This window comes from Sipha flava, unplaced genomic scaffold (genome assembly GCF_003268045.1).
Source record: "Sipha flava isolate LNK unplaced genomic scaffold, YSA_version1 325_pilon_pilon, whole genome shotgun sequence".
In the NCBI taxonomy this organism is placed as follows: Eukaryota; Metazoa; Arthropoda; class Insecta; order Hemiptera; family Aphididae; genus Sipha; species Sipha flava.
Genome location: NW_020273010.1, coordinates 98,903 through 124,602, shown reverse-complemented (window position 1 = coordinate 124,602; position 25,700 = coordinate 98,903). Strand labels below are relative to the sequence as shown.

General features: G+C 33.4%; 1 protein-coding gene across 1 annotated transcript in view; it reads right to left on the bottom strand.

Moving 5' to 3' along the window:
* Positions 1-33: 33 nt before the first annotated feature.
* Positions 34-25,700, bottom strand: part of LOC112686815 (signal-induced proliferation-associated 1-like protein 1) — a 36,683-nt gene continuing 11,016 nt past the window's right edge. The window contains exons 2-22 of the mRNA XM_025559259.1: positions 7,558-8,053; positions 6,983-7,475; positions 6,650-6,912; positions 6,320-6,471; positions 6,120-6,244; positions 5,816-6,054; positions 5,647-5,750; positions 5,422-5,579; positions 5,253-5,359; positions 5,044-5,178; positions 4,738-4,978; positions 4,412-4,676; positions 4,222-4,337; positions 4,002-4,157; positions 3,820-3,934; positions 3,426-3,755; positions 3,237-3,360; positions 2,908-3,155; positions 2,685-2,842; positions 1,586-1,786; positions 34-1,494 (exon numbers count right to left, since the gene is read on the bottom strand). Coding sequence (XP_025415044.1) covers positions 1,302-1,494; positions 1,586-1,786; positions 2,685-2,842; positions 2,908-3,155; positions 3,237-3,360; positions 3,426-3,755; positions 3,820-3,934; positions 4,002-4,157; positions 4,222-4,337; positions 4,412-4,676; positions 4,738-4,978; positions 5,044-5,178; positions 5,253-5,359; positions 5,422-5,579; positions 5,647-5,750; positions 5,816-6,054; positions 6,120-6,244; positions 6,320-6,471; positions 6,650-6,912; positions 6,983-7,475; positions 7,558-8,044 — 4,410 coding nt within the window. The 5' untranslated portion in view covers positions 8,045-8,053 and the 3' untranslated portion in view covers positions 34-1,301. The remainder of the gene's footprint in view (positions 1,495-1,585; positions 1,787-2,684; positions 2,843-2,907; positions 3,156-3,236; positions 3,361-3,425; positions 3,756-3,819; positions 3,935-4,001; positions 4,158-4,221; positions 4,338-4,411; positions 4,677-4,737; positions 4,979-5,043; positions 5,179-5,252; positions 5,360-5,421; positions 5,580-5,646; positions 5,751-5,815; positions 6,055-6,119; positions 6,245-6,319; positions 6,472-6,649; positions 6,913-6,982; positions 7,476-7,557; positions 8,054-25,700) is intronic.

Here is a 25,700-nt window from a genome sequence, read left to right as displayed (position 1 = left end):
AGAGCATTGAAAAAAATTATAAACACAAGTATATAAATGTTCCTTGGTATTGGCCAATATATATAATTTCATAAACTATTAAATGAATACAAATGAACAGAAAAAAATTCTAGTTGAATTTGTAAGCAAATCGCCCAACAATGAACTAATACAGTCGAGTTGCGATAACTCAAAAAACTTGACAACTCGAATTGTGTTTTATTCCCCTAGAAAATTCTTCCCCTATAAATTAGTTAGATATCTCAAAGTGAATTTTTATCCTCCTTCAACTTCGAGTTATCGTGATTCGACTGTATAATAATATTGAATGAACACATATTTCAATTAAAACATCTAAGAACCATTATTGTTTTAGGAGTGAGTGCTTGTGTGCATTAAAATGGCAAAATTATATTTATAATAGTTGCTAGTATAACAAAGAAAAAAAAATTACAATGTTATAAAAATAACTACAATGTTTCACTTGCCTAACAATATTAAATTCAATAACAATATTATTTCAATAATATGTGTCACAACACACACTTGGTGTTTTTAAAAGGCACATCAATAGACATGTTTATTTAAAATATAAACAAACGACTAAGTTGAACTAAATTCACAAATTAATCATACGATATGTGTAACAAAATAATACATAATAAAAGTAGCAATTTTAATAATAATACAAGATAAAAATACAAAAGATATTATTATAACAACTTATGAGTTAGATAACTATTATCTACGAGTAGTCATTTTGGTATCTACTGAAATATATTTATATCTCTAAATAATTAATACAAGATTTTTGATACCACTAAATTGAAACAATAATAAGTAACTTATAATACTGAGTCATTTAGTCGCAAAGTAGAGACATATAATTAAACAAACGACACATTGAAATTTATGGTTTTGATTATTTGGGCCGATAACTTTGGTAAAACATATAATCTTCATATTTATCAGCAAACAAATTTACAAAAACATAATAACTATATATACATACATATATATATATATATATATATATATATATATATATATATATAGTATACACGTAAATAATCTAAAATTAACATAAAAGACAGTCTTTTGGCAATGTAATGTGTTAGTAAAAATAAATAGCAATTACCTTGAACATAATAATACTTAAAATAATAATAATAAATTCAACTAATTCAAAAATATACAAGAAGTTAAATTGTAACAATATGAAACAACCGTGACTCATGAGCAGCACACAATTTTTAGTAAAATTCTTATACATCATATATAAAATAATAATAGTAATAATAAAAAAAAAACAACTATGTCACTTAATCGGGATGTTTATCGATGTTTTGAAAGAACCAATGGGTGAAATGTTTAAGCTGTTGTGCAGCACTGTTAGATTCGTCTTGTAGGCGACGATTTTCTTCTCGCAAATGCTTAACTTCATTTTGTAGTTCCATACGCATTTCCATTTCATTTCGTAACATCATTTCTAAATCCTCCGGGCTCATATTTGTTCTATAAGATTTAAAAATGGATTATAAATATATTCTTACATATCTTTGGAATTTGGGTACAGATTTTAAAAAATACAAATAAAACCATTTACTTGTTCGTACTAGAAGAATTCAATAAAGTAACACCATTCATACTACTCCAACAGTGATCTCTATTTTCATTATTAGTAGTTTCTGGTTCTTTAGTTTGAGCACCAGCAGAAACTTTACGTAAAGCTTCAGTAGCCGTGTCCACAAGAATTTTCCAATTCATTCGGTCAATTGGAGTATCAGGTAATGGTAATTGTGTAACACTTAAAAAAAATGATGTCATCAATAAAAAGGCAATAAATCAATAAATAAAAATTATAGCTTATATTAACACGTTTACTGTTATGTGTACATTATCTTGTATACGTTAAAATTGCCATTCATATACAGGTATTTTTTTGTATGTTTGCCAAAATATAAAAAGAAATTTTTTTATCCTTTACTATAATTTTTTGTTATTTGGCATAACGTTTTATAGTATTTTTAAAAGACATTCCACATGGAAAATTCAAAATGTTGAACGTGTCAAAATAATGTATCTTGGACTCCTAAACCAGACCCAATAATTCTTTAATTATTAAGTTATTACCATAGTATTATTTAAATACATATTTAGATTATTAATGTAAATTAATACATATATTTCAAAAATGAATATAATTAGTAATACGTAAAATTCAATTTTTTACTATATATTTCTAAGTTTTTTTTTTTTTTTTTAAGAATAATATTATATAATAGTGGTATAATAAAAATTATATTCAAAATTGTATTTTATTAATATTTATTAGAAAATACATATACAATTCAGATGTTTACAATTGGTCAAAATAAAAAGAAGATTATAATAGGAACAAATCATGCTGTGTTCGTTAAAATTACAGAAATGGTCTTAGATGGATGAGATTCATATTCCTATCTAAAATCAACAGTACTGTGTCAGGATTTTGTACATGGAGATGATAAGTACAAAAAATTCAGTGTACATAATAATATACATGAAAGCAAGTTTGGCAATTTATGAAGTGTACACAAAAATGTACACATGGCCTTCTGGGCAATGTATAAAAAAAGTAGGAGGCACTTAACGTTTTAAGACATAAAAACATTAATATTTTAGTTCTATTATTATTTTTCAACAGTCTTAATAGTCAATAATACCTTTCAATTAGATTTAAAGGTTTCATTTCACTTAAAGCTGGACTTGGTGCACTAGATATCACTGTAGCAGGACGAGCTTTGGTAAGAATAACTTGACCCTGCTCTACATTTGATACATTTTCTCTGGACTGATTCTTATTAGTTGTATTATTTGTATCCTGTTTTTGACAATGAATGATTGTGTTAGTAATAGTTTAATTTGGTTTAAATTTTTAATACTTACAATAAAAGATGAATCTAAATTATAATCAGGGTCTATTAATTTCATCAGATCTTCTTGTAATGTACTCATATTTCCACTAAGTCTACTACTAGCATTGGAATTACGTCCAGAAATACCAGGTCTAAGTCTTGGTTCCCCTCGATCCATTCCAGAACGAGGACTTTGATTTCGACTACCACTGTTTTTTATACTTTTACGGTGACTATGAGGTGAACCAGTACTACTACTTCCAATTGTAGATAAATCATCTTGAAAAGTGAAAGAGTATGATTTAATTGAACTTCAAAAAAATTAATTATGTTTCTCATTAACATTTACTAAATAAATACCTTCACTGGCAACTAGAATTCTTTCATTTAAAGTTTCCGGTATGTTCCCATTACTCAAGTTTTTTTTAAAATTATTGCTGTCAATTAAACCATTTGTTTTTTCTAGTTCTGGACCACTTGTTGCCTGCAATACAAATTAAGAAAAATGTTTTACTATTTATTTTATTTCTAAATAATAATGTTACTAACCTTAACTAATCGTTTTGTTGATCTTCGTGGTTGTTCTAAGCGTTCATCAAATTGTCTATGGAGATCATGATTGTGGTCAGGTGTTTTATTAACATAATCATACTGTTGAGCAGCTACACTTTTACTAGAACGAGGATCCGAATACACAGAAAATGAATTATTCATAGTGGATAATGGCAACGAATTGCTTGCATGGACTTTAGAATGAGTTTTGGTTGATGTAGGAGTTAATCTCATGGGAACAGGTGGAGGATCTTCTAATGGCACTTCCAACAGATCGTACCAACGATCATCCGATGAATGGCCACTTGAAGAACTCGTCAATGTACCCTGTTATGACATAAATTAACTTGAATATGAATGTTCTATCTAACACAATCTTTATACAACTTACCTCAGGATTTTGGGGAAAACGAGAATCCATGGGTGTTGTATAGGATTTATTACTACCCATGGTACCATAACCAGAACTATTGCTGGATCTAGGTGGTGACAAGCTGCGCTCATACCTATCAAAATCAAAAACTGTTAAGTCTTACAGATCTAATTACATTTTTTTCAATAATGAATACATACATTTTTCGATGATTTCCAGTAACTGGTTGTTGTAGAGCTGTTTGTTTTCTAGGACTAGTAACAGTTGATACTCCTGCAACATTTTCATATTCGCTCTCATACCCTTTTGATGAACTACTGTCAGTACGATAAGAACAATTCTGAATATGACAACCTCTGAAATACGAATGTAAAAATCATTATAGTTTTATAACCTATTATTATATCACACAGCATATACCTTCGAGGAGAACCATCAGAAAAAGGAGGAATCACAGTGACTGTGACAAGAACACTAGTCTTCAATAAATCCACCATTTGATCATGAGTAAGTGTAGCAACAGCTATTTTGCATATCTATGATCCATCATCATGAATGAATTAAAAATTATTTTTATGTAATATGTATTTTATAATTAACATTTTCTTACCTCTATAAGTCTGGAGTTTTGCCTGAGACCAGCTTCCCACGCAAGACCAGATTTTTCCACTTGTGTTACTAAACCATCAGGTTGAACATGAAAACCAAGTTGACCTAAAGAGTTACGATGTAACGATAGTTCCTGGGCAACAGAACCCTGTGTTACTGATCGTAATCTAACTACAACCTCCATCAATTCATCTCTGTCGCCATCACTACAACCTTCATGCATATGTAAAGTAACACATTCTCCCTCATGGTAGTATATTCGTAAGCTATAATTACAATAAAATATTATTATAATTATTTTATATAAGTTAAAAACATTCAACACACCTGTTAGTTTGTGTTGTCCAACCCAATATAGATTTACATGGTATAACTAATAATATGTCATGATTATTTTCTTCAACAAGTACCATGGAGTCTGATGATATTGCCAGAAGACAATGGCCACCAATAACACCATTTCCTTCTTCTAACACTACTTGCCAACAAATAGCACCTCTTTGGGATGCATCTGGCTGAAATCTAGGCCGCCATCTTTCTTTTTTTTTACTGCTGAATGATAACATTGCTGAAAATATTATACAAATTAAAGTTTATCTATTTATTAAACAATTGAAAATAAAATTAATTTACAAAATTTTTGCACAGGTTCAATGGTTGTATTTGTAGAATGATTTAATGTTAAGTCTTTTAAATAAGCTTGTCTTGTACGAGTTGCCATTGTTGCGAATTTTTCAGATCGATGAGCAGCATTCTCGGCATTAATAACTGTTAATAAAATTATTATATAAACAGTATTAATATTAAAATGTTATTGTAACAAATAAATTATAAATATTTACTTTTAGCTAGTAAAAAATCACTAAATTCTTTGGATTTTTTGAACACAGCTTCTGATGGAATTGGAGGACCAAACATTTCCACTTCTTTAGACCGTGTTACTGCGACACTAAAATTATAATTGACTAATTATAGAAAACACTTATATCAAGTTAATTTATAAATCATTACCTATACTGAGTATTTTCTGTACATGGATTTATGACTCTAACAACAATAAATACATGTTGAAATTGAGATCGTATGTTTTTTGGAGAAAATGGTTGAGCTCCAGGTTCTTGAAATACAATTGTAACAATATCATTTCCAATATGCCGTTTTCGAAGAAGCTATTTGATGTTGAAAAAAAATTATTATTTAAAATTTATTTTTACTATAAAAATATAATTAATTTACCTGTTGCCTATTATTAGGAGTGAAAGGTAACATAGTAGAAACATGGAACATAATTTCAGAGTTTTGAAACTGACTATAGAATGAATAAAGTCCAGTGGAGTCAGCTATAATATATTAAATATATAAATAATGTCTTGAAATAATTTTAACTTTAAATATTTCCACTTACTCTTGTTATCTAATCCTGCCCTATATTTATTGAAACCCTTAAGACGTACTCTTTGAGCAATACTATCCATAAACTGATAAAATGCTACACCAGCTTCTTCATTGTTATACATGTGTTCTTCCGTAAACTGTCCAGCTCGACAATACATTACTCCAACTTTGTAGGTATGAGAAATACCTTGTTCATCAAGACCTAACAATAATTCTTCTACTCTGTTGCTTGATACACCCAATCTTAAACTAGAATATTCAAATTTGATAGTTAAATTGTGTTGATAATGCATTTGAAGTCTTCTTATATTTACCATTGAAGAGGGATTTCAGGAACAATATATTCAAGAACATCTTTTGTATTGATGTGTTTAGAACTACTGGACGGTTTTATGTTAGGAATAGCATCTTCAAGAATAGAACCGCGAAGAGTTTGTAACTAAGAAAATTATAAGTAAAAAATTATTAATATTAGTTTGTGATTTTTGATTATTTTTAAATATAATTTATTTACCTCGCTTGTTCGAATAATAATTCGGTATCTAAATATAACTGATGGATTTAAACTACAACCATTAGTTGTTAAATCAGTTTCAACTCTTTCTCTTTTTAAGCTTATAGCAACAGGCCCTAATGTTTCATCCATTCCAAACCAGTTTTGGTGTTCTGAAAATAATTTAATAATTTATCAATTTAATGAAAAAATGTTTAAAAAATTAATAGTTTAATAACTTAAGTATAATGTTATAAATATTAACAAATATATTGTAAACTAATTTAATACAATAAGATTACTGAATTAAAGTACTAAAAAGAAAAAAAGAAAAATTTATAGATTTCTTACCTTGACCAAAAAAAAACGAGCGATAGTATAAATCTCCCTCATCAGTGGTTTCGATCAGCTTGGAATAGTTTTCAGGACAGATTCCATCAGTCCAGTGTGTCTCTCCAGATTGAAACTCAAGGACTGATATACCATAGGCCATACGTGGTCTGTGGTATAACATGCCATTATTTAAAGTGGATACTGGTCCAGCTTGAGTCCTCTGCGTGAGACTTACTTCTCGTTCACCCTCACCTCCGAGTTCATTCCGGAAGAATGGACAGCTGTAACATTATGTATTTTCGTTAAATATTATATCATAATTCAATGGCTATAAGTTTTCAGGTTTCATACTTGTCCAGTAAATTATTATGTTTCCCATCACCAAGGTCTTCTTCACCACTATCTGGCGTAGACGATTTAGCGGACAGCATCGAAGCGGCAGAAGCCCCGGTGGCCGTGTTTCGTCTTCTGGACAAAATGTTTTGTAGTTTTGAAGCCAGTCCTACTGTGGCCGTCAGCGATTGGATATCGTAATGAGCGAATCCTCTTCGCTTCTGGCGTTCGTCGCCCGAGAAATCGGCACAGTTGACACCAGTCATGTTAGACGTAGTAGTACTAGACAAACCGACGGTGTCATCCGTGGTCCTGGAGAACTTGTTGTTGGCTCCCCAGAACTTGTGGAACTTCAATCTAAGTTTAGGGCTGCTGGAATTCGGTCCTGGAGGCGACGTAGGCGCTTTTTCGACGGTACTACCGCTGTTGTTACCAGTAGTAGCGGCCGTTAAGCGATCGTCTTGCTGAGTGTCGACCGCCATCTCTCGGTAACCGAATTCTCGATTGATATCTAAACAAACGAGGATAAAAACGAATGAACAAAAAAAACGAATAAAACTGTAACAATAGCGCTCGTGTCGTCCACCACTCACTGTTGCCGTCGATCATGTCCAACACCGCCGGCCGATAATCTTGGAGCATGGCGAAAAAGTTTTCACCGGTGGACGCTCGGCCGGCCGAATTCCTGTCCGAAGCTATGACGTCTATGGAACCGTGGCTGCCGTATTCGCGTTTCAACAGCGGGCTGATGAGCGGACGATCCGTAGCCGCGGCCCGGGAATCGACATAGGCCGTGCTGCCGCCAAAGTGACCGGTGCCACCGCCGCCGCGGTGATGATGGTGTTGGGGCTGCTGCTGGTGATGGTGATAGTCCGAATGGTGCGTGAGCTCCAGACTGGAGTTGCTCCGATACAACGGATCCGGGTTAGACCTCTGCTGCCGCGCCGACGACAGGCCCGCATTGGTCCGGGCTCGCAACACGTTACTGTTGTAATAGTCCATCGCTTGAGCCGCATGTTGACGTGTCGTACTAGCGGTGGTAGTGGTGCTGTTCCTCGTGCCTCCTTCTAGGCCTATCATCACAGCCCACTACGGGAAAAAATAAAAATCGTATTGCATAAGTACAGCGCTGTGAAAACGATTACCAAAATATGATTGTATGCACGGTATTATTGGTACATCCCGGTGTTTGACCTCACAGAGCGTTTAAATAATCGTTTCAGATTTTGTACGCGAAAACAAAAAAATACATAAAGTGTTTAAAAATGTTTTAATAATATATAAATTATCGCACTTATGTAAAGTATCACAAAACTTTGACTTTATACGTATAGTGATTGAAATTCTTATAGACAATATCACAAAATACGTAAGGAGTGTTAAAACAAAATATTAGCTCAATCAGACAGGAACGAAGAAATTTGACTTGTTTCAATTTAAATTTTTTGCTCAAAACATATACAAAATTGTATACAATGAAACTTGACTTAACAGACAAGATGACCAAATCCCGGCAAAAAGATATGTATTCCAATGTATTTAGACCTGTTCATAATGGGCTCCTAATGGGTATTACAGACACGGACCCTATGATTTCATAACGAACAAAAATCGTGGAAAAAATCCAAAATGTAATATCATATGTACACACTACGAAACAGCATCATTACGGAGAGCAATTACGAATACGTGAAAACACGGATTACGATAACAAAGTTTGTGAAGTTGAGAAAAATTTATCAGAACTAAATCTAGATATAAATCGCAATACGTATAAAAGATGGTATAACCATAAGTAATTATAATGTTTTTATTCAGTTTCTATCGGTTCGCAGTTGTACATATTTTTCTTAGCAATGGCATTTCTCGTACCGCGTCAATCTTTCAATTTAAAAGAAAAGGTAGAGATTATTCGTTATAAGGACTAGCGATTTGTCTATAAATATTAAACTTAAATTTATAATGTTATGTACACAGGCTCGGCTTAAGGAGTAGGCGACATAAGCCCTCGCCTAGGGCGGCATTTAACATTTTTATACTATAGATAATTTAAAAAAAACATTACAATTCCTAGTACCTACCTACTTATAAAAAATTATGTCTAGTAATAAATAAGTTAATTTTATAAAATGTTTAATTTTATTTAAATTAGTAGTAGTTTACTTGTTTGCAAATGTATAGACAATTGATCTAATCAAATTTTAACTGAACATAAATAAATTTATTGAACTTAAAATAAAGTATACTTTAGTATTGCTTATGTAAAAAAATAATTGTTGATGTAGTATTTACGTGTAAAGGGCAGCAAAAGTTAAGTTTCTCAAGGTGTGTTTGAGCCAGGACTGTATGCAGTGGCGGTCTAGCCAGGTCGGCGAGTTGGCAATCGCCGACTGGGCCCTCACCGCCATATCCGATTGAGCCTCTTTTTTTTGTAGATATTATCTTAAATCGTGGTAGGTAGTCGCATAGTATTTTTAAAATAAATACCATGTGATAAAATAATAATATTATGAAACTAAATTACTTGAACCACGAAAACGCAAAGAATAGAAGAACTATTGGATAATGAAGTTGCAGAAAATGACTCTATAGCAGTATAGAATACAGATTTTTCGTTTAATAACTGACAAATTATTTAAAAACCCGTTTAAAAATAAGAATATTTTGCAAGCATTAACATTTTTTGACCACAATAAATTTACAGGTATAAATAACAAAATATTAATGATAATGAAAGATTAATGATAACTAATTATTTAATTATAATAATTATAATTATAGGAATTACTACACATTTCAAAGAGTAGCTTAGAAGCAGAAATGAGAGTGGCATTTTATGTTTTAAGTAGTAAAAAAAAGATTTCAATATAAATGATGTCAAAAAAATTGCCGAAAAACAAATATTTCCAAACCTTTTTAAACTTTTACAAGTGGCTTTATCTATTCCTATAAGTTCAGCCACCTGTAAAAGATTGTTCTTTTCAATGAGACTAATAAAACATTGGCTTAGATTTTCCATGACCTAAGATCAATTTACAAATTTATCTATTTTAAATATAGAGAGATGTAACTAACAAATTAGACGTAAATGAAATTGTAAATAAATATTTAATAGCTATGAACTGCATATTTTATTGATTATATATGTATATCATTCTTATTCATATTTATTTAGGGAGCTAGTCTGTAAGTCAAAAGTGACTAAGTGACAACATTTTACTTCGAAAGAGTATATTATAGTCGTATAGGTACGTATCTATACGTATACGTTACTATAATAATTAAATATACATATAGCATACGACTAGGTCGTAAGGACCTATAAATATAAATTTTAGAGTTGACAATCAATATTGGGGGTGTGAGGGCAAAGCCCCCATGGGTTGCTGGTATCATTAAAATTTAGTCCACCCAGATATTGAACTCTAGTTGCGCCTATGATCATACATATGCATTTACTAATTTATACTGGGTATATATATATAAACAAGTATATTTTATCACTTTCATGTACTCAAGTGCATTATGAATGGTCATCTTCAAAATTAAAATTTTTAAAACAAGAATGAGATCATTATTGAATCGAGAACTATTAGAGCCTCTTCTATTTATTAATATTGAAAGTGACATAATTCCTAATATAGAAGAAATAATAAACTGTTATGCAAATTCGTCTTCAGAATTACAAAAATTACTTTACTGTTTAACTATATTAATAAATATTATATGTTATTTATTTAAATATTTGTTTTACAACATTCATCAATTTATATAGTGCAGTAAATTAATTTTATATAAGATTTCAAGTAAAAAAAATTTGCTTTATTTAACAATGCGGTGGGAGACACTGAAGAAACATGGCTTAGCACACACTAATTAATATTAATAAAATACTAAACCAGGTTCCTTATTATAATACGTAAGGATCTAGTAAGTAGACTTCACGCAACAGTTACGTAGCGATAATGAGAATAATACACATATCTATTTATGTTATTTATTTTTATCATTATACCCAAGGGGTAAAAGTAATAAAGGGAACCTAAAGTAGAATAAATTTTTGTAGGTACTTACAAAAATAGTTAGGTAGGTACATATACATTTTTTTGAAAGAGGTTTTTAGAACTTCAAAACAATTATCTAGTTATCTTTAAAAATGTAAAACTGTAAAAAGTCTCATTACTATTTGCTATTGGCCACATTGGTGAGGGGCCCTTTTATATTTCGGCTGACCAAAAAAAAATGTACCCAAACCGCCACTGCCTGTATTTACAATATTAATATAGTAGGTGTACGTACAAAATTTTTCATTTCAGATACACATTTGTAATTTTACTTTTAAAACACTGAAACCTGTCTAAATAACGGACAATTATTATGGTCCTATGACTGTCCGTTATATACAGGTTTCACTGAAACTTTAATATGTATAAAAATGGATGTATTTTGCAGACGTTGCACAACTTGAGTTTATTGTGACTTGCGCGTTTACATGCAGTTTTTAGAAATGTACCGCACGTTCGTACACGCGCAGATAAGAAGGTCGACCGACGACATGAATTGCCATCGTGTGTATAACTAACTGCTAATTGTACGTGTTTCCGATTGAAATGAATAATACATCGTCTCTCGCATATCGACTTCAATAGTATTATTGGAAATGCCGCTAATGTATGAATAATACAATTTAAAAATTCTTCTCGAACGCCGCTAAAATATTTGAGAATAATAAAACAGAAGTTCCCAGAAAATTTTGGCACGCACGAAAACGATAGTAACACCATTACACTGGGAAATCTGTACAAGTACATTTTTCATATTTTAAATAAAAACAGATATTAATTAATTGGCTTATTTATTCGGTTTGAATTCTAACACTATTTAGGTACATACGCTCGTGTATTACGTATTCAAAATTTGACGTTTCAGAGGAATATTAAACGCGGTTCGATATGTATGTATTAATCAGGTTATTAAAAATAAAAAATTGTACACTAATACTACACATCATTTGACGTTAATATCATAAACATAATGTCATTGCTAATTTATACACAGACGATTGACAAAACACCATACTGACGTCATCGAAGATGATGTTAACGGGGTTTGGAATAAATAATAATAATTACTAATAAACATTCGATCCAACACGAAATAAAATTATTTAAAACTGGATAAATAAGAAAAGAAAACTCGTCACGAGCCGAGAGGTTTTAAATTACGCAACAACCGCTGCTGTGACACAAACGAAACAAACGAGTAATTTTCATTGTACCTGTAAAATATGAATAAATAATCACGAACCCGAAAGACTTTGACACAATAATAATATTCGATCGTATTCGTATAATATGCAAAGTGTATACTTAATAAGAGTCGTGACGAAGTTATTTTATTAAGAAAAAAAAATAACATAAAATGTAAAGAAAAAATTGATTAGGTCGCACATTCATTCCTACTGCAAATGGTATTTATTATTTTAGTGTTCATGGTCATTTCGTGTTCTATATGACACATTGATGGCGCGTCGTACACGCACGCGAAACACTACAAGAATTTCCGGCTCGACTCCACCGACAGTCATAACGGAAAATGTAAATGTCTCGAAAAATAATATACATACATTGGCGACATAAAAACAAAATAATGTTACTTGATCGATCGAATTTCGATGAGTTGTCATGCGATAAACGAGAATTTTTCTTTTAAATTGTTACCTCCAAAACAAGACGAAGAATTTGTTTGTAAACATATTTATTTTAATTTATAAAATATTTACAGCACTTGATATAAGCAAGTATATACGTAAATAAGTATACATAAGTATACATCGTATTACATCAGTTATATTAATAACTATATTATTATATAAATTTAAAGGTGTATTTATGAAAAAGGGCTGAGGAATTTCAAAGGGTTGGTAATGGTTATAATATATACCAGCATTTCCCAACCTAATGATCGCAAAAATATTTTGTATGAATGACTGTAAACTAATGACAAGGAAAATATCTCAGTTATCAAAATATAGTTATATAAATCAGAATTCAGTTTTTGCAGTGTTGAATTCAAGTATATTATAAAATTCCTTAAAGTTAAATTATTATAAAAAATATTAATAATAAAATTACTATTATTATTATTATTATTATTATTATTATTATAATTAATGTAATTGTAAAATAATCATGTTATTATATTAAATGCATAATAAGTTTTTTTTTAAGGATTGTCTACCTAACACACACACAAAATATATAGCATACAGACATGATCAAAATTATGCACAAAAACATAAGCGGATTTTCCTCTCTAAATACAACATTTTTCCATGCCGCCGCAATCCAATATACTGCTGCAAAGGCGGCGAACGAACACATCCCCACACATCTGACGTGGTCTTCTGTTCAGCGGCGGTACAAAGCGATCGCGACGACGACGGGAAACAGTTAGCAACCCCCTGACCCTCTACACACACACACACACACACACCTCCGGATCCATCACCCGACGAAATGTGTTGGAATGTCGTTGTCGCCGCCACCACCACCGCCACCGCGGAAAGGTATTTTTTTTTATTCTTTCTCTTTCTTCGGCGAGGAGCGTCGTAGCCACCGCGACAATAATAATACGAATGCGCGCACGCATCACCATTCACCAACCCCGTCGCCGCCGCACATCCTGTGCGGGCTAATAAAAGTCGGAATTCCGAGACGGCGGGTGCGGCGCGCGCACACAACATCGCCGTGTAGGATCACGGGGGCTGCTGTAATGCGACGGCCCAGAGCCACCGGGCCCCGTGAGCATCCTCGTTTTCTCCGCACGGACAGATGAACCATCTGCCGCCAACCCTGCAGCGACCATAACCGTTGAAACGCGTTTGGACCGACGGCGGCGCGAACGGTTTCGTGCGGGTATGTACGCGAGTGGGCATTAGGTATGGGATACGAACCCCAATGTAATTGACCGGAATGCCTGCTCGCGGAGAAGACGGTATGAAGGGACGCGGGAACGATATTTTCATTATAGGCAGGAAATCGAATACACCGCGGGATAGCGATTTGAATGCGGCGGTGATCAGTGAATAGACGAAAAGTGGGTATTTACAAATGGGTACACGCAAACACACACACATAATATGTGTACCCGTTATACATCATACATATGTGCCTGTATTTATTTCCATTACGATTTTTTCGTAAAGAAAATCTTATAGGTACGTATACAGAGAGATAAGTCTTCGTAACATAATGAGCCAGATAGTAAAAATATAGAGCGCAATAACTGTATGTACAGTCGGGATTATCTTGATTTTTTTAATGGTTTTAATTTATAATGATCACATGGTTTAAAGATCTGGCTATACGTTTAATGTACTAGGCAATTTTATTTTGCAACGCCATAAACTCCTGTAATCAATTCCCCTCCTCGAACATCGTGGCGACATACTTTATTCGAAATGAAATAAAATATTTTCGCTAACGTTGATACACATTTAGGGCACTTAAATTACGTTTGAACGGCTATGCCAAATCATCATAATATCAGATCATCATAAATAATAGATAAAAATAAAGAAGATATGCACGAATTCTGATTTACAGAACTGAATCGATAGTTCTCGGTATTTATATATATATATACAGGTATGAAATATGTTACACGCAGCATACGTATATATGAAACGAGACGAATTGAATTGAACGAACAAATAATTGAAGTGTTGTGTTGAACAACTGCAATTGTGTCTGTTTAGAAAACGTATACTTCACGCGCGCGCGTTTTCTAGCAGACATAATTGAGAGATGTCTTATTCGACGTGTTTATATATGTATTTTATGCGAGCGTAAAAAAAAATAAAATGACAAATCAAAGTAATTGGAGTGGCCCGAGACGATCGCCGCGTACGTTAACACGACGCAAGTGTTATTGTCACAGAAAACGTTACAATTAATATTAACGAGTATAATCGGCATGGCGCAATAAGCTCTCCGAATATGCAAGAAAATCCCAATTGACTTCGGCAAAACACCGTGGAAAAAGTTTAAACGACGCAAACGTATATTTTGTTAAAAAATTTAAAAAAATGATGGGTCACGTTCAATACGTTTGTGTAAACTATAAATAGCGTTCGGTAACGTTAGACTCAAGTCGAAAACGCTCGTTTAGTTTTTGTCCGATTGTACGTCTATAAAACGTGAGTGATTTTTATTCACGATAAAAATATATATCACAAAAAAATGATAGCAGTAAGTAACCGTATTCATAATCAATAGTCTTGCATAAGATACATCTAGACATTCTGCCGCCGTCATCCCGTTCTCGTCGAGTCGATGAAAACAGACGAAGATGATAATAGAATGTTTCTTCTAAACTTACGTAATTCTTAGTATATATATATATATATATATATTATAAACACGTGTGAACGATATCGTGCAGGTATTCTACATCGTAATAAATCTTAAGCGTTAACCCAGATCCAATTAAATTACTAATCAATCTACAATCATATTTCGTTTGTAAAAGTACAAATGCATATGCGTATCTAATATCCTATAACTTTATCGTACAGGTGTGTACAACAATTTATTATAAATAACGAGATTAAGTATTATAATTTCATTTCATTATTAGGTATCATCATGGTACCCCGTACCTATAATACAATATCTTCACATTTTCAAATATGAGCTCTTTCAAACGGCTTTGAACACAACAGCGCGTGAGCAACGATGTCATGAACATTTAACACTTTGCATTGTACGGTGTACGTATAATGGTAAAAAAAAATAATTAAAAAGAAACCTTTTATACAAATATAGTCATCAAGTCGATTTCGTTTGGATAAGTGTTTTCAGATCGTGATGGAGATACGCGCAAAAGTGCTCTTTATTATTACGAGGAAAATTATTTGAAAACTCCAAGTATTATGTAGCTAAACAAACATCGAACGAAGTAATTAAACTTCTATGCGTAATTCACCAGATAAATAACGTAATTGTGTATTTTTTTTGTTCGTCCGTATGGAAATGCATACTAGTGTAACCGTAAATATAACCACGCAAAGTGATTGTCGCCAAGGACACACGCCTCGTACTATATATGTGTATGCTTACCTAGTAGCGGCAATAAAAACGACAATAAGTTCGCTAATTATAGTTCAGCTATACATTATGTAGTATAAATATATACCTACACTTATATTTAGAATAAACCTTTTTGTTCTTTACTTCGAGTCGCGTACACTACACAGCGCACAATGATAGCGTGCAATATTCATAATATATTCTCCAGCTACATAGATATTTATTATTAGTTTTTTTTTTTTTTTTTTTTTTTTTTTTTTTAATGAATCGAACCCCGCAAGAGCATTAATCTCGTCCCATTAGTCATAATAATACTGTACAGTATTTACAGGACACGCGCAGTGCGTGTATGCAAGGATATTTGTAGATTCGCATGCCGACCCACAGCAAAGTGGACATTGTTGACCGCAACACGTCTGCGCGTGTGGTCGTGTTTTATAATATATTGAGAAACGTTCATAACAATAATGCTAAAACAATCGTGTAGAGGTATCGACGCACTCGTACTACACAAACGCACATAGATAGGCATAGGTACGTATCAGTACGTACCAATATTACGGCGAAATACATAAACGTGCTACCGCCGCCGCTTATTGCGGTCGTGAAAAAACTATACCCAATAATATAATTTACATAAAATATAAAGTTTTTATACACGTATATGTAAATCAATATACATATATAGAACAGTTTCAGATTGTATTATATAGTCTTCGAAGGTCGCGCCATAAAGTTATAAATGGGCGCTGTACGTTTTCTGAACATTGAATAGATAAAATTGGTAAAAATTCAACACAAAAGGTTTATATAAAATACTCATAGATACGTTTTTATATTCGATTTCACGTTTCATGAATCTAAATTAGGACATCTATGTAACAACTACTAATGCACATGATTTTATTTTTTAATTTGTTGTCTTTCTTGTTACATACATGCATAAACGTCATTTACTTTACCGATGTAGTTGACAACTGGTATTTGAAGACAATTAATATTAGAAGTGTGGACAGGATAAAGAGGATTAAGTACTTACCACTAAAACTATGTATTGTTTTAAACGGTTTTGTACAACTGAATATTATTTTTTTATATTTTGAAATAATAATAAAATATTTATCAGCTTATAAATCGTAACACACGTGTATCACTGTGTGGTGTATGTATGTGTGTGTGTACGTGCGTGTGTTTATTAATTTAAATATAATTTTAATTAACTGAGTAAGGATATATTATAAAACAGACAATTCAAAAATAAAATATCGGTTTTAATTATAACGGTATTATTGTTTCTTTCAAAACGAATAGAACAGATTAAATTACAATATCCAAGTACATAGAGTTAGTATATAGTGGTTATACGTTTTAAATACATAATTCTGTTCTAAGACTTAATTGTTCAATGATGAATACGTTTCTTGGGATCTATGAATAATTAATTTAAAATTATTTGACTCATAATTTTAATACACTAAATTGTAAACTACTAAGCAAAAATACTTAAAAACATTTTTTCATCTGTCCTAAGAGTCTATATCAATTATTAAGAAGAGTGATGTATTTTAGTTTTACACATTTTATTATTTTAAATACCTATATTAATTAGGTTATCGAATAATATCGCAGAATATCGTAAGCCTCGAGCGATAATTAAATTAAATCATTTTCACAACATAATACGCGGAAGCCCTAAAGGAATGTTTTTTTTTTAAATAATTAGTACTAACATCTCAATAAATACCGAATAATATTAATGCGTAATAATGGTTTAATATGATGATTCAGGTAAATTTTCTTTTTTAATCATAACTACAATGCATAAAATACAACAGTAAAAGAACAGATGTAAATTACGTACTACCGAGGGATTAGTTCGATGTAAACACCATGTAACCAATAATTAACTACATTTATTATGATGGTTATTATTTATTATTATAACATTTTTTTTTTAATTCTAAAGGGCATATTATATTAATATCAAACCATGGCTAATATTCAAGTGATTTGAACAATAAATTATAGATCAAATATTCCCACAGTTCATTGTTTAAAACAATACGGCTAAAACCCTATTAAATTCTAAGAAATTTCTGAAGGTCTCAAAAACAATATAATTGCAGATTTTTTTCGCATGAGTATCTGTGTAAAGGATATTAATAATAAATTAATTAATATACATTAATACTTAATGAAAAACACACACACACACACTATATGGTATTAGAGTTGAAAATTTCGACTCAATATAATGATTCAATTTACTTGACTCAATTAATTCCGATGATTTGATTCAGTGAGTCAATGAGTTCTTATCAACGTTTTGTTTCAGATAATAATGAATTACCAATTCTGTGAACTACATATTTCAATTGACACACTCATAAGCCATGGGCTGACAAAATGATAATATTAAGTCTGGAACTGATAAGAACTAGAAGGTAAAATTATAGGTATATACAATAATTGTACTATATAAGTACATATATATCTGTGGATAATACCGAGTTATTGAGTCGTTGAATTATGGCATATTCATTCAACTCACATAAAAGAGTCGACTTTTTGAATCAATTCACTCACTCATTAACCCATCCTTTATGTATATAGATTAATGAAAATCAGTTAATGAAATTATACGATATAATAAACAATTTTAAAAGAAAGCGAATTGATAATTATCCTTTATGGTCTAATTTACAGTATCTGCTGAAATTACTTCCGTTATAAACTGTTCTTTATTTACGAGGATTGCAATACACTTAGATATATAATGTAGTCTATACGACTAAACATATATATAAATAAGTATTTTAAGCTTTTTCAACTGTTGAAAATAAAAAAAACCAAATAATGGCACACAATAAAGAATACCAGTAAGATGGTCGTAAAATAAATATTGAAAACACACAACAAAAATCAATAGTTCGACGACTTTGTACTCGGGTGTTTAATCCTACAACGTACGACTGGGATATGTATTCTAAACAATAATAATCAATAATTTCTTGGTATTCAATCAACGTGAAATTAGTAGAACATTTGCGTTTTAAACTTCCGCTTGTTAATGCCGTTCGAGTACACTACTGGGATTTCAAACCGAACTGTTTTCAAGTAGGTTTTTCTGCACTCCTGCCGATTATTATTCAAATGCACGCGCGCATGTTCACACGAGGATTTAGCTGCAAAACGAGCGCACCTGTCTAGGCAGTTTTCAATGTTTATGTGCTGCCAATTTTGGCCGACCCCTCCTCGTAAGTGAAGTTGAGGCGAAACATAAATAAAAAATACACACACATACACGCACACGCACACAATGACGGCGCAGCGCTGCTGAACTCGAGCCAAGAAATGCACGCAACGATTTTCCGGGTTGCAGCAACCCACCCACCGATCGGGACGGCTGTGGCCTAGCCTATAAATCTTAGCCTTCGATGGCTCAAATAAAATATATAAACTACGCGCGTAAGTAACGTTGTCGTTTTTTCACAATATTGTCGGTTTTATGGACAGAAGAAAAAATAAACATTAAACAAAATACGAAACGAAGAAACTCGGCCACTGTTGTGAAGACGAACGACGCCGCTCGTATATACCTACCACACACGTATGTACGTTGAAATAATCAACGGGCTACCTACGGTCTGCAGGCTAAAGAAGAATAGATAGATAGGTGTCTCAAACCGATCCTCGGTGTGCTACATGCGCGTACTATACAGAAACTGAAAATTAATTTCCATCAAATACAGATTAAGTGATGCACTGAATGTAGGTAGAGAGCAACCACTAGAGCTCAATCGACCGAACATTTTTGACCTACTTCTCTTGGCGGGCACGAAGTTTCGTCATGTACACATAGACGGCACGCATTTGTGTACAAATAATAAACGATGACGATTCTCTATGCCTCTCGTTAGTTTTATTAGCTCAACTTTGTAACAAAGAAAACGTTTTTTGAAAACAAAAGAGTTTGAAGATGTTAGAAGCGATATATATATATATATATTCTTAAATATACGTATACTTATGAATATAAATAATGATTATTATAAAAATAAATAACACAAGTCTCGTCACAGTCCGTACGAGTAGACACCTGGAGCATTCAATTTTTTAATTACAAATACATAGTGTTCGTAATTCTAATAGTATTATTCTACGTAGTCAACATTTAAAATAGAAATATAAAAACTGGGAAACGGTATAGACAATATTCCTCAGACCCATCAGTGGGGTATTGTGCTTATTATTTCGACAGCGTCATAAACTGTTACCGCTATCATAGGAGTACGTTTGTTGATTGATTGATATATATACATAAAATGAATGTATTATTAATGATCAAATTAGATGCCAATAGAATAATGTCATTGTAAAACGATACATATGTATTTGATTTAAATAAAAAACATAATATACTGTAACCCAATAGAAATCATCGCAACGTATAGAATATGTATACTACTTAAAACGGGGTTGGATTACATCTATAGTATTTTGTTAATATTTCATGAGATAAAAAATTTAATTAATTTTTCAACTACGTAATATAACACTATTCTGACCACAATTCAAAACTTGAAGCAAAAACTTACAGTGGGCAAAAATCAAATTATAAAAATTATTCCACGAAAACTCTAATAAATTATAAGAAAAAAAAAGGGATAAACATTTGTAAATTACGCTCAGGTTGTTGGTAAAATTCATAAGAGTAAACACGACAATTAGATAAATTTGAATATTCCTACGTAATCTATAGTGGGTATAATTGTTTGACAGAAATAAGCAGTGTTAGGATATGACAAATTACACAGTGACAAACATTAGACAAGTCGTCCTTGTGCAACAAAAACATTTGCGTTACACTGTTAAGTGTATTTAAAATAAATTTGTGAATGAAATCATAATTCTCAGGATCATTTTTTCTTAGTCACTAAAAGTATTACAAATATAACTTTAAGGAAATACATATAAAATAAAAATCTTCAACTCAATGGTACAAACAGCTGCAGTATGTATAACCAAAGACTGTTTATTTAGAACTTCTTAACACACTAATTATGTAAAAAAAATATCCTTATTTCAATCTGAACATATGGAAATTAATTTTGATTTTAAATTATAGATAAATAGAAAACGTTGTGTATATAGAATGTGTGTATTGTTAAAAAAAAATCGAATTAGAAAACATAACGTACAACACTTGTATGGTTTAACGGCAAATAAGGTATCAGCAAAATAGAAAACCTTACACCGCCAAAGTAGTTGGATATTAACTAACCAATAAAAATGACGGTTCCGTCGAGTTGAATAATAATAAATTTGAAACCAAATGCCTCAAAAATTATGGACATTTTCACAACCACTTTTGGAACACGAACGAAGAGTATTACAAGCGGGTATTACGCGTGTACATACGACGACAAGATGGTAGTAATATTACGACTCGCCGAAGAAAAGACTTCAGGATTCTAATCGGGCACGGCGCACGTGCGCAGCGGCGTTACGTTATCGTTTGGAAAAACAAAAACGGGAAAAAATAAACAATGCGATAAATGGCGGACCAAACCTACAGTAGTGTAATAATGATATGATGTGTTGCATTTCCTTCGTTAACGATTGTTAACTACAATCTTATACATTTCCGTCGTATTTTCCACCAAACAAAACGCACGCATATTATTATTTCTATTACATAAATGAGCGGTGCACGCACGACCGTACCACCCCACTGGTACGCACTACACGTTTGTTTCCAACGATAACAATAATATTACACGTTCCGATATTATTTTATACATCACAGCGGTGACGACAACAAAAACGACGAAGCGTATGACACGTTCTCGCTCTCGGGACTGATATACCGTGACGACGTCCTATACCAGGAGAGATGAAATGCTCGTGAAAAAATAAAAATCGTTCCTAACCAAACTGTAGAAGAGTAGCAGGGGAAATGAAACAGAGAAAATGTACTCAATCTATACACATGTCTTTCGGTAATAAATAATAAAAAAGAGGGAGGACGGAAAATTAAAAAAAAAATAATTGTTTGCTCGAATCGCGGAAGTTGTACACTTGTGCATACGTCTCGGTACTAGAGCGACGTAATACGTACTCCCGCGAACTGTTTTTTTTATTTTTCACAATCACTAATTTAAATTTTTTTTTTCCATTATCGGTATGGAGAACTTGTTCACTGCTGGAGTCGAAAGATCTCACGAGCAATAATAGTAATAATAATAACAATGATAATTATATCACTGCCGACGCCGCGATCCGAAACGACGTAATCGCGTAGGAGGTAAGTGTTATTGGGTGCGCGCGTTGCCGTGACCGTTCTGCAGTGTTTGGACGGGCGACTCTATATTACACTACTACCACCGGATACACTACAATAAACGTTTAGGCCAAGAAGACGACGACGTACAGGTGAACGACCTACGTACACGATGACCGTATACTACTAATACTAATACTACTACTACTACTACTACTACTACTACTACTACTACTACTACTACTACTACAACTACCAACTAATACTACGACTTTAGTTTTATATACCACAGAGTAACCGGTGTGGGTTATCACTATTATATACACTACTTGTACGAGCGTATAACACTTTCCGTAGAGTTGACTTGGAGACACACAACGAACTTGGGTCGTGTACAAGTGCATTTAAATACGTATACAATATGTTAAGTTATATTCTACGACTCTACGCGTATACAGATGTACAGGGACGACAACGTTTCTATTTACCTTTGTGTGTACGTTGTTTTTCCCTTTTGGTTTTGTTTGTTCACATCAGAAGAAAAAAAAAAAAGTTTTACGAAATGATAATAAAAACCCTATTATACAACGATGGTACACGGCGTACGCGTAACCGGTCTACGTCACCGACGCAGCTGCAAAAGAGTAGGCGCAGCAGCACCCGAGGAAGAGAAGGAGGTGAACGCGTTTCAAATGTGTCCAATCACTCTGGCTCGACGACGTTCCGATTAAACTAACTGCGGTTTCCAAATAAATATGAAGACTAGATATTATATTATACTACTCTTACAGTCACAGGAGATTCGTAAAATCATAACAGACGTGTGTCCTACGAGGCATACTATTTACATCCTGCGGATAAGTTCACTATTAATAATACCACCTGATCGATTTCTTTTAAGAACTTTCGACAGGCACAATTCATACACACACACGATACGCGTTTTCTATAGTGGTAATGCCTGTTATCGTGGAAGTTCAAAGTGATAGGTTTACGACGTTTAATTACCGAGAAAACGTATTTGATGTAAACGTCCACTACATAATCAATGTCGTAAAATATTCCTTGGTTTATTGCACGTCATCTTGTCGCCAGTAGTCTAGACTAATTATCGTCAGTAACTACTCCTACACGCGCCACTATTATCGCCAGACACTGTTGGACGGGTGTCCTGCAACAGCTTCGAATAGAAAACAATTATCCGTTGTGTACTCTCGGTCGGAGAAGCCACAAAACCTGGCCGAAGAGATGGCCCCGGCCCGTGGTCGGACAGTGATTGATATGTTATTGTGTGCGAATCGGGTGGGCGGAGAAGCCCGGCCGAATTACCATGTCGCCGCCCCGTCCGCAGTGTAAACGCGAAACACGATCACAATATTGCTGTATGTTCATTTGAAAAGTACCACCGAAATACGCTGCAAAACAAAAACACGCAGTTGGTTAACCTAACGTTCTGCCGCAGATTGTTCCGGAACGGATGCACGAGGGGGGGGGGGGACAAAAATACCAAAACGATACCGTCCGGTGAGCAGTCCCCCCAGCACCTATTGTAGTTGCTGAAAACAAGATTTTATAAATATATATTTTTTTTTATACCTACCGATTTTTTGTGAGTGCGCGTTAATCACGCGCGGGCGCGCGCTCCTATTCATAAGAGTACATATTATTATTATCACCGTCGCCGCTCCTCCGAACTGTAGTCATTGCGTCGTCGTCGTTTATACCATGATTATTATTATAATATGTATACATTTTATATTCCAAGGCCACCACCCGTATACACACACACGCGAGCGCGAGCGCGCAGTGGGCCCAAGAGCGCGGGGGAAGGGGAAAGGCGTGCGCGTCGAGAATAGGAGAACGCGGTTGTCGTCGTCACCGCGTACACACAACGATTTTTTTCGGACACCCGCGACCGGAGAAAAATAATAATAACTTACGTTGAGGAGAAGAAAAAAACCCGTTAAGAAGCGTGCGGGCAAGCGCGCGCGCGTGCGAGTGTGTACAGAACGTCGGTGCTCATCTCGCGTGGTGTGTACGAAGAACCGACGGTACGAGTATGTGTACTACAATAAGTGTGTCGTACGTACGCACGTCGTTCGCCCTTTCCCCCTAATAATGTCCAGCGTGTCTTTCCATATTTCCAGGCACCGCCGGCGTCTGGTCTCTGCGGTCTAATGTTTACACGACACGAACAAAAGACAAGGGTTTTCCTCCCCTTCCCCCTAACACCCTTACCCCGTAAGGACGAATTCCGAATAGCGTTTGTTATGCTTCGACAAACCACCACCACCACAACAACAAAAACAACCATGACGTATACATTCGGCCGCAATACAGCCCACACCACGTCGTTGACGACAGTGTGAAGGGAAGTTGTGGTAATCGAACAGGTATTAATGTAATAATAATTTGTATTCTGTTGCCGGACCGAATATACCGTATACGCACACACGCACATGCGAGCGCGGGAAAAACACCGTCGTCCTCGTAGAACGGAAGCCTTGCTAGAGAGTCGTCCGAACGAGCAGTAACATGTGGAGACAACTGCTAAGAAATGAACGCGAAATACCGTGTCATCGGAAATGCCTGTGGCCAAAAACTGCAGATTTGAAATGCGGCCATATTTATTGAAAAAATTAATAAAAATTGATGTTTCGTTGTTGTGGGTGTCGGGTGGAGGCAGAGGAGGAAATATACACGAGACGTTTATAAAAACATAACGGATTATACAGTAACATAGATACAAAATTCTTATAAGCAAAATACGCACCCTCGAAAATAAAGCAATTTCTTGTGAACACTAAAGGAAATTGCCAATTACCCCTTAGTGCTTCTGCTTCTCTTTTGTATCCGCATGGGAGGCATTAAGAAAAAAAAAATCCATTAATTCGGTAGATAAAAGGTTATTTCTCTCCAAGTATTTCGTGCTGTTTTTGTACTTGGCGAAGGGAGAGTTGGTTATCGAAACCGAACTTTGGTAACTTTGAACAGTTTAAATACGATGGCTCACATGTTCTCTCCCACATTGCTATTTTCACGAGTGTTTTTATTTTAAATTCAATACGAAAATTGTTAATGTCGTACAGTTTTCTAAACCGTTTATACTTGATGACCTAATTAATAAAATAAATACAGCCGTCAGTGCCGAAATTGAAATAAAGAGAGAAAAAGGCTATATTTTTCGTTAAATTTTCTCAGTACAGATAATCCACGACTATTAATCTGTTATGCATACTTTTAAATATATAATGCACGTTAAGTATCGTTGAAAGTTTACCTACTATGGCTCATATAAATATATACAAGCTGATCTTCGTCTCGTTTTTATAATAATCATTAAACTACACACACATACACA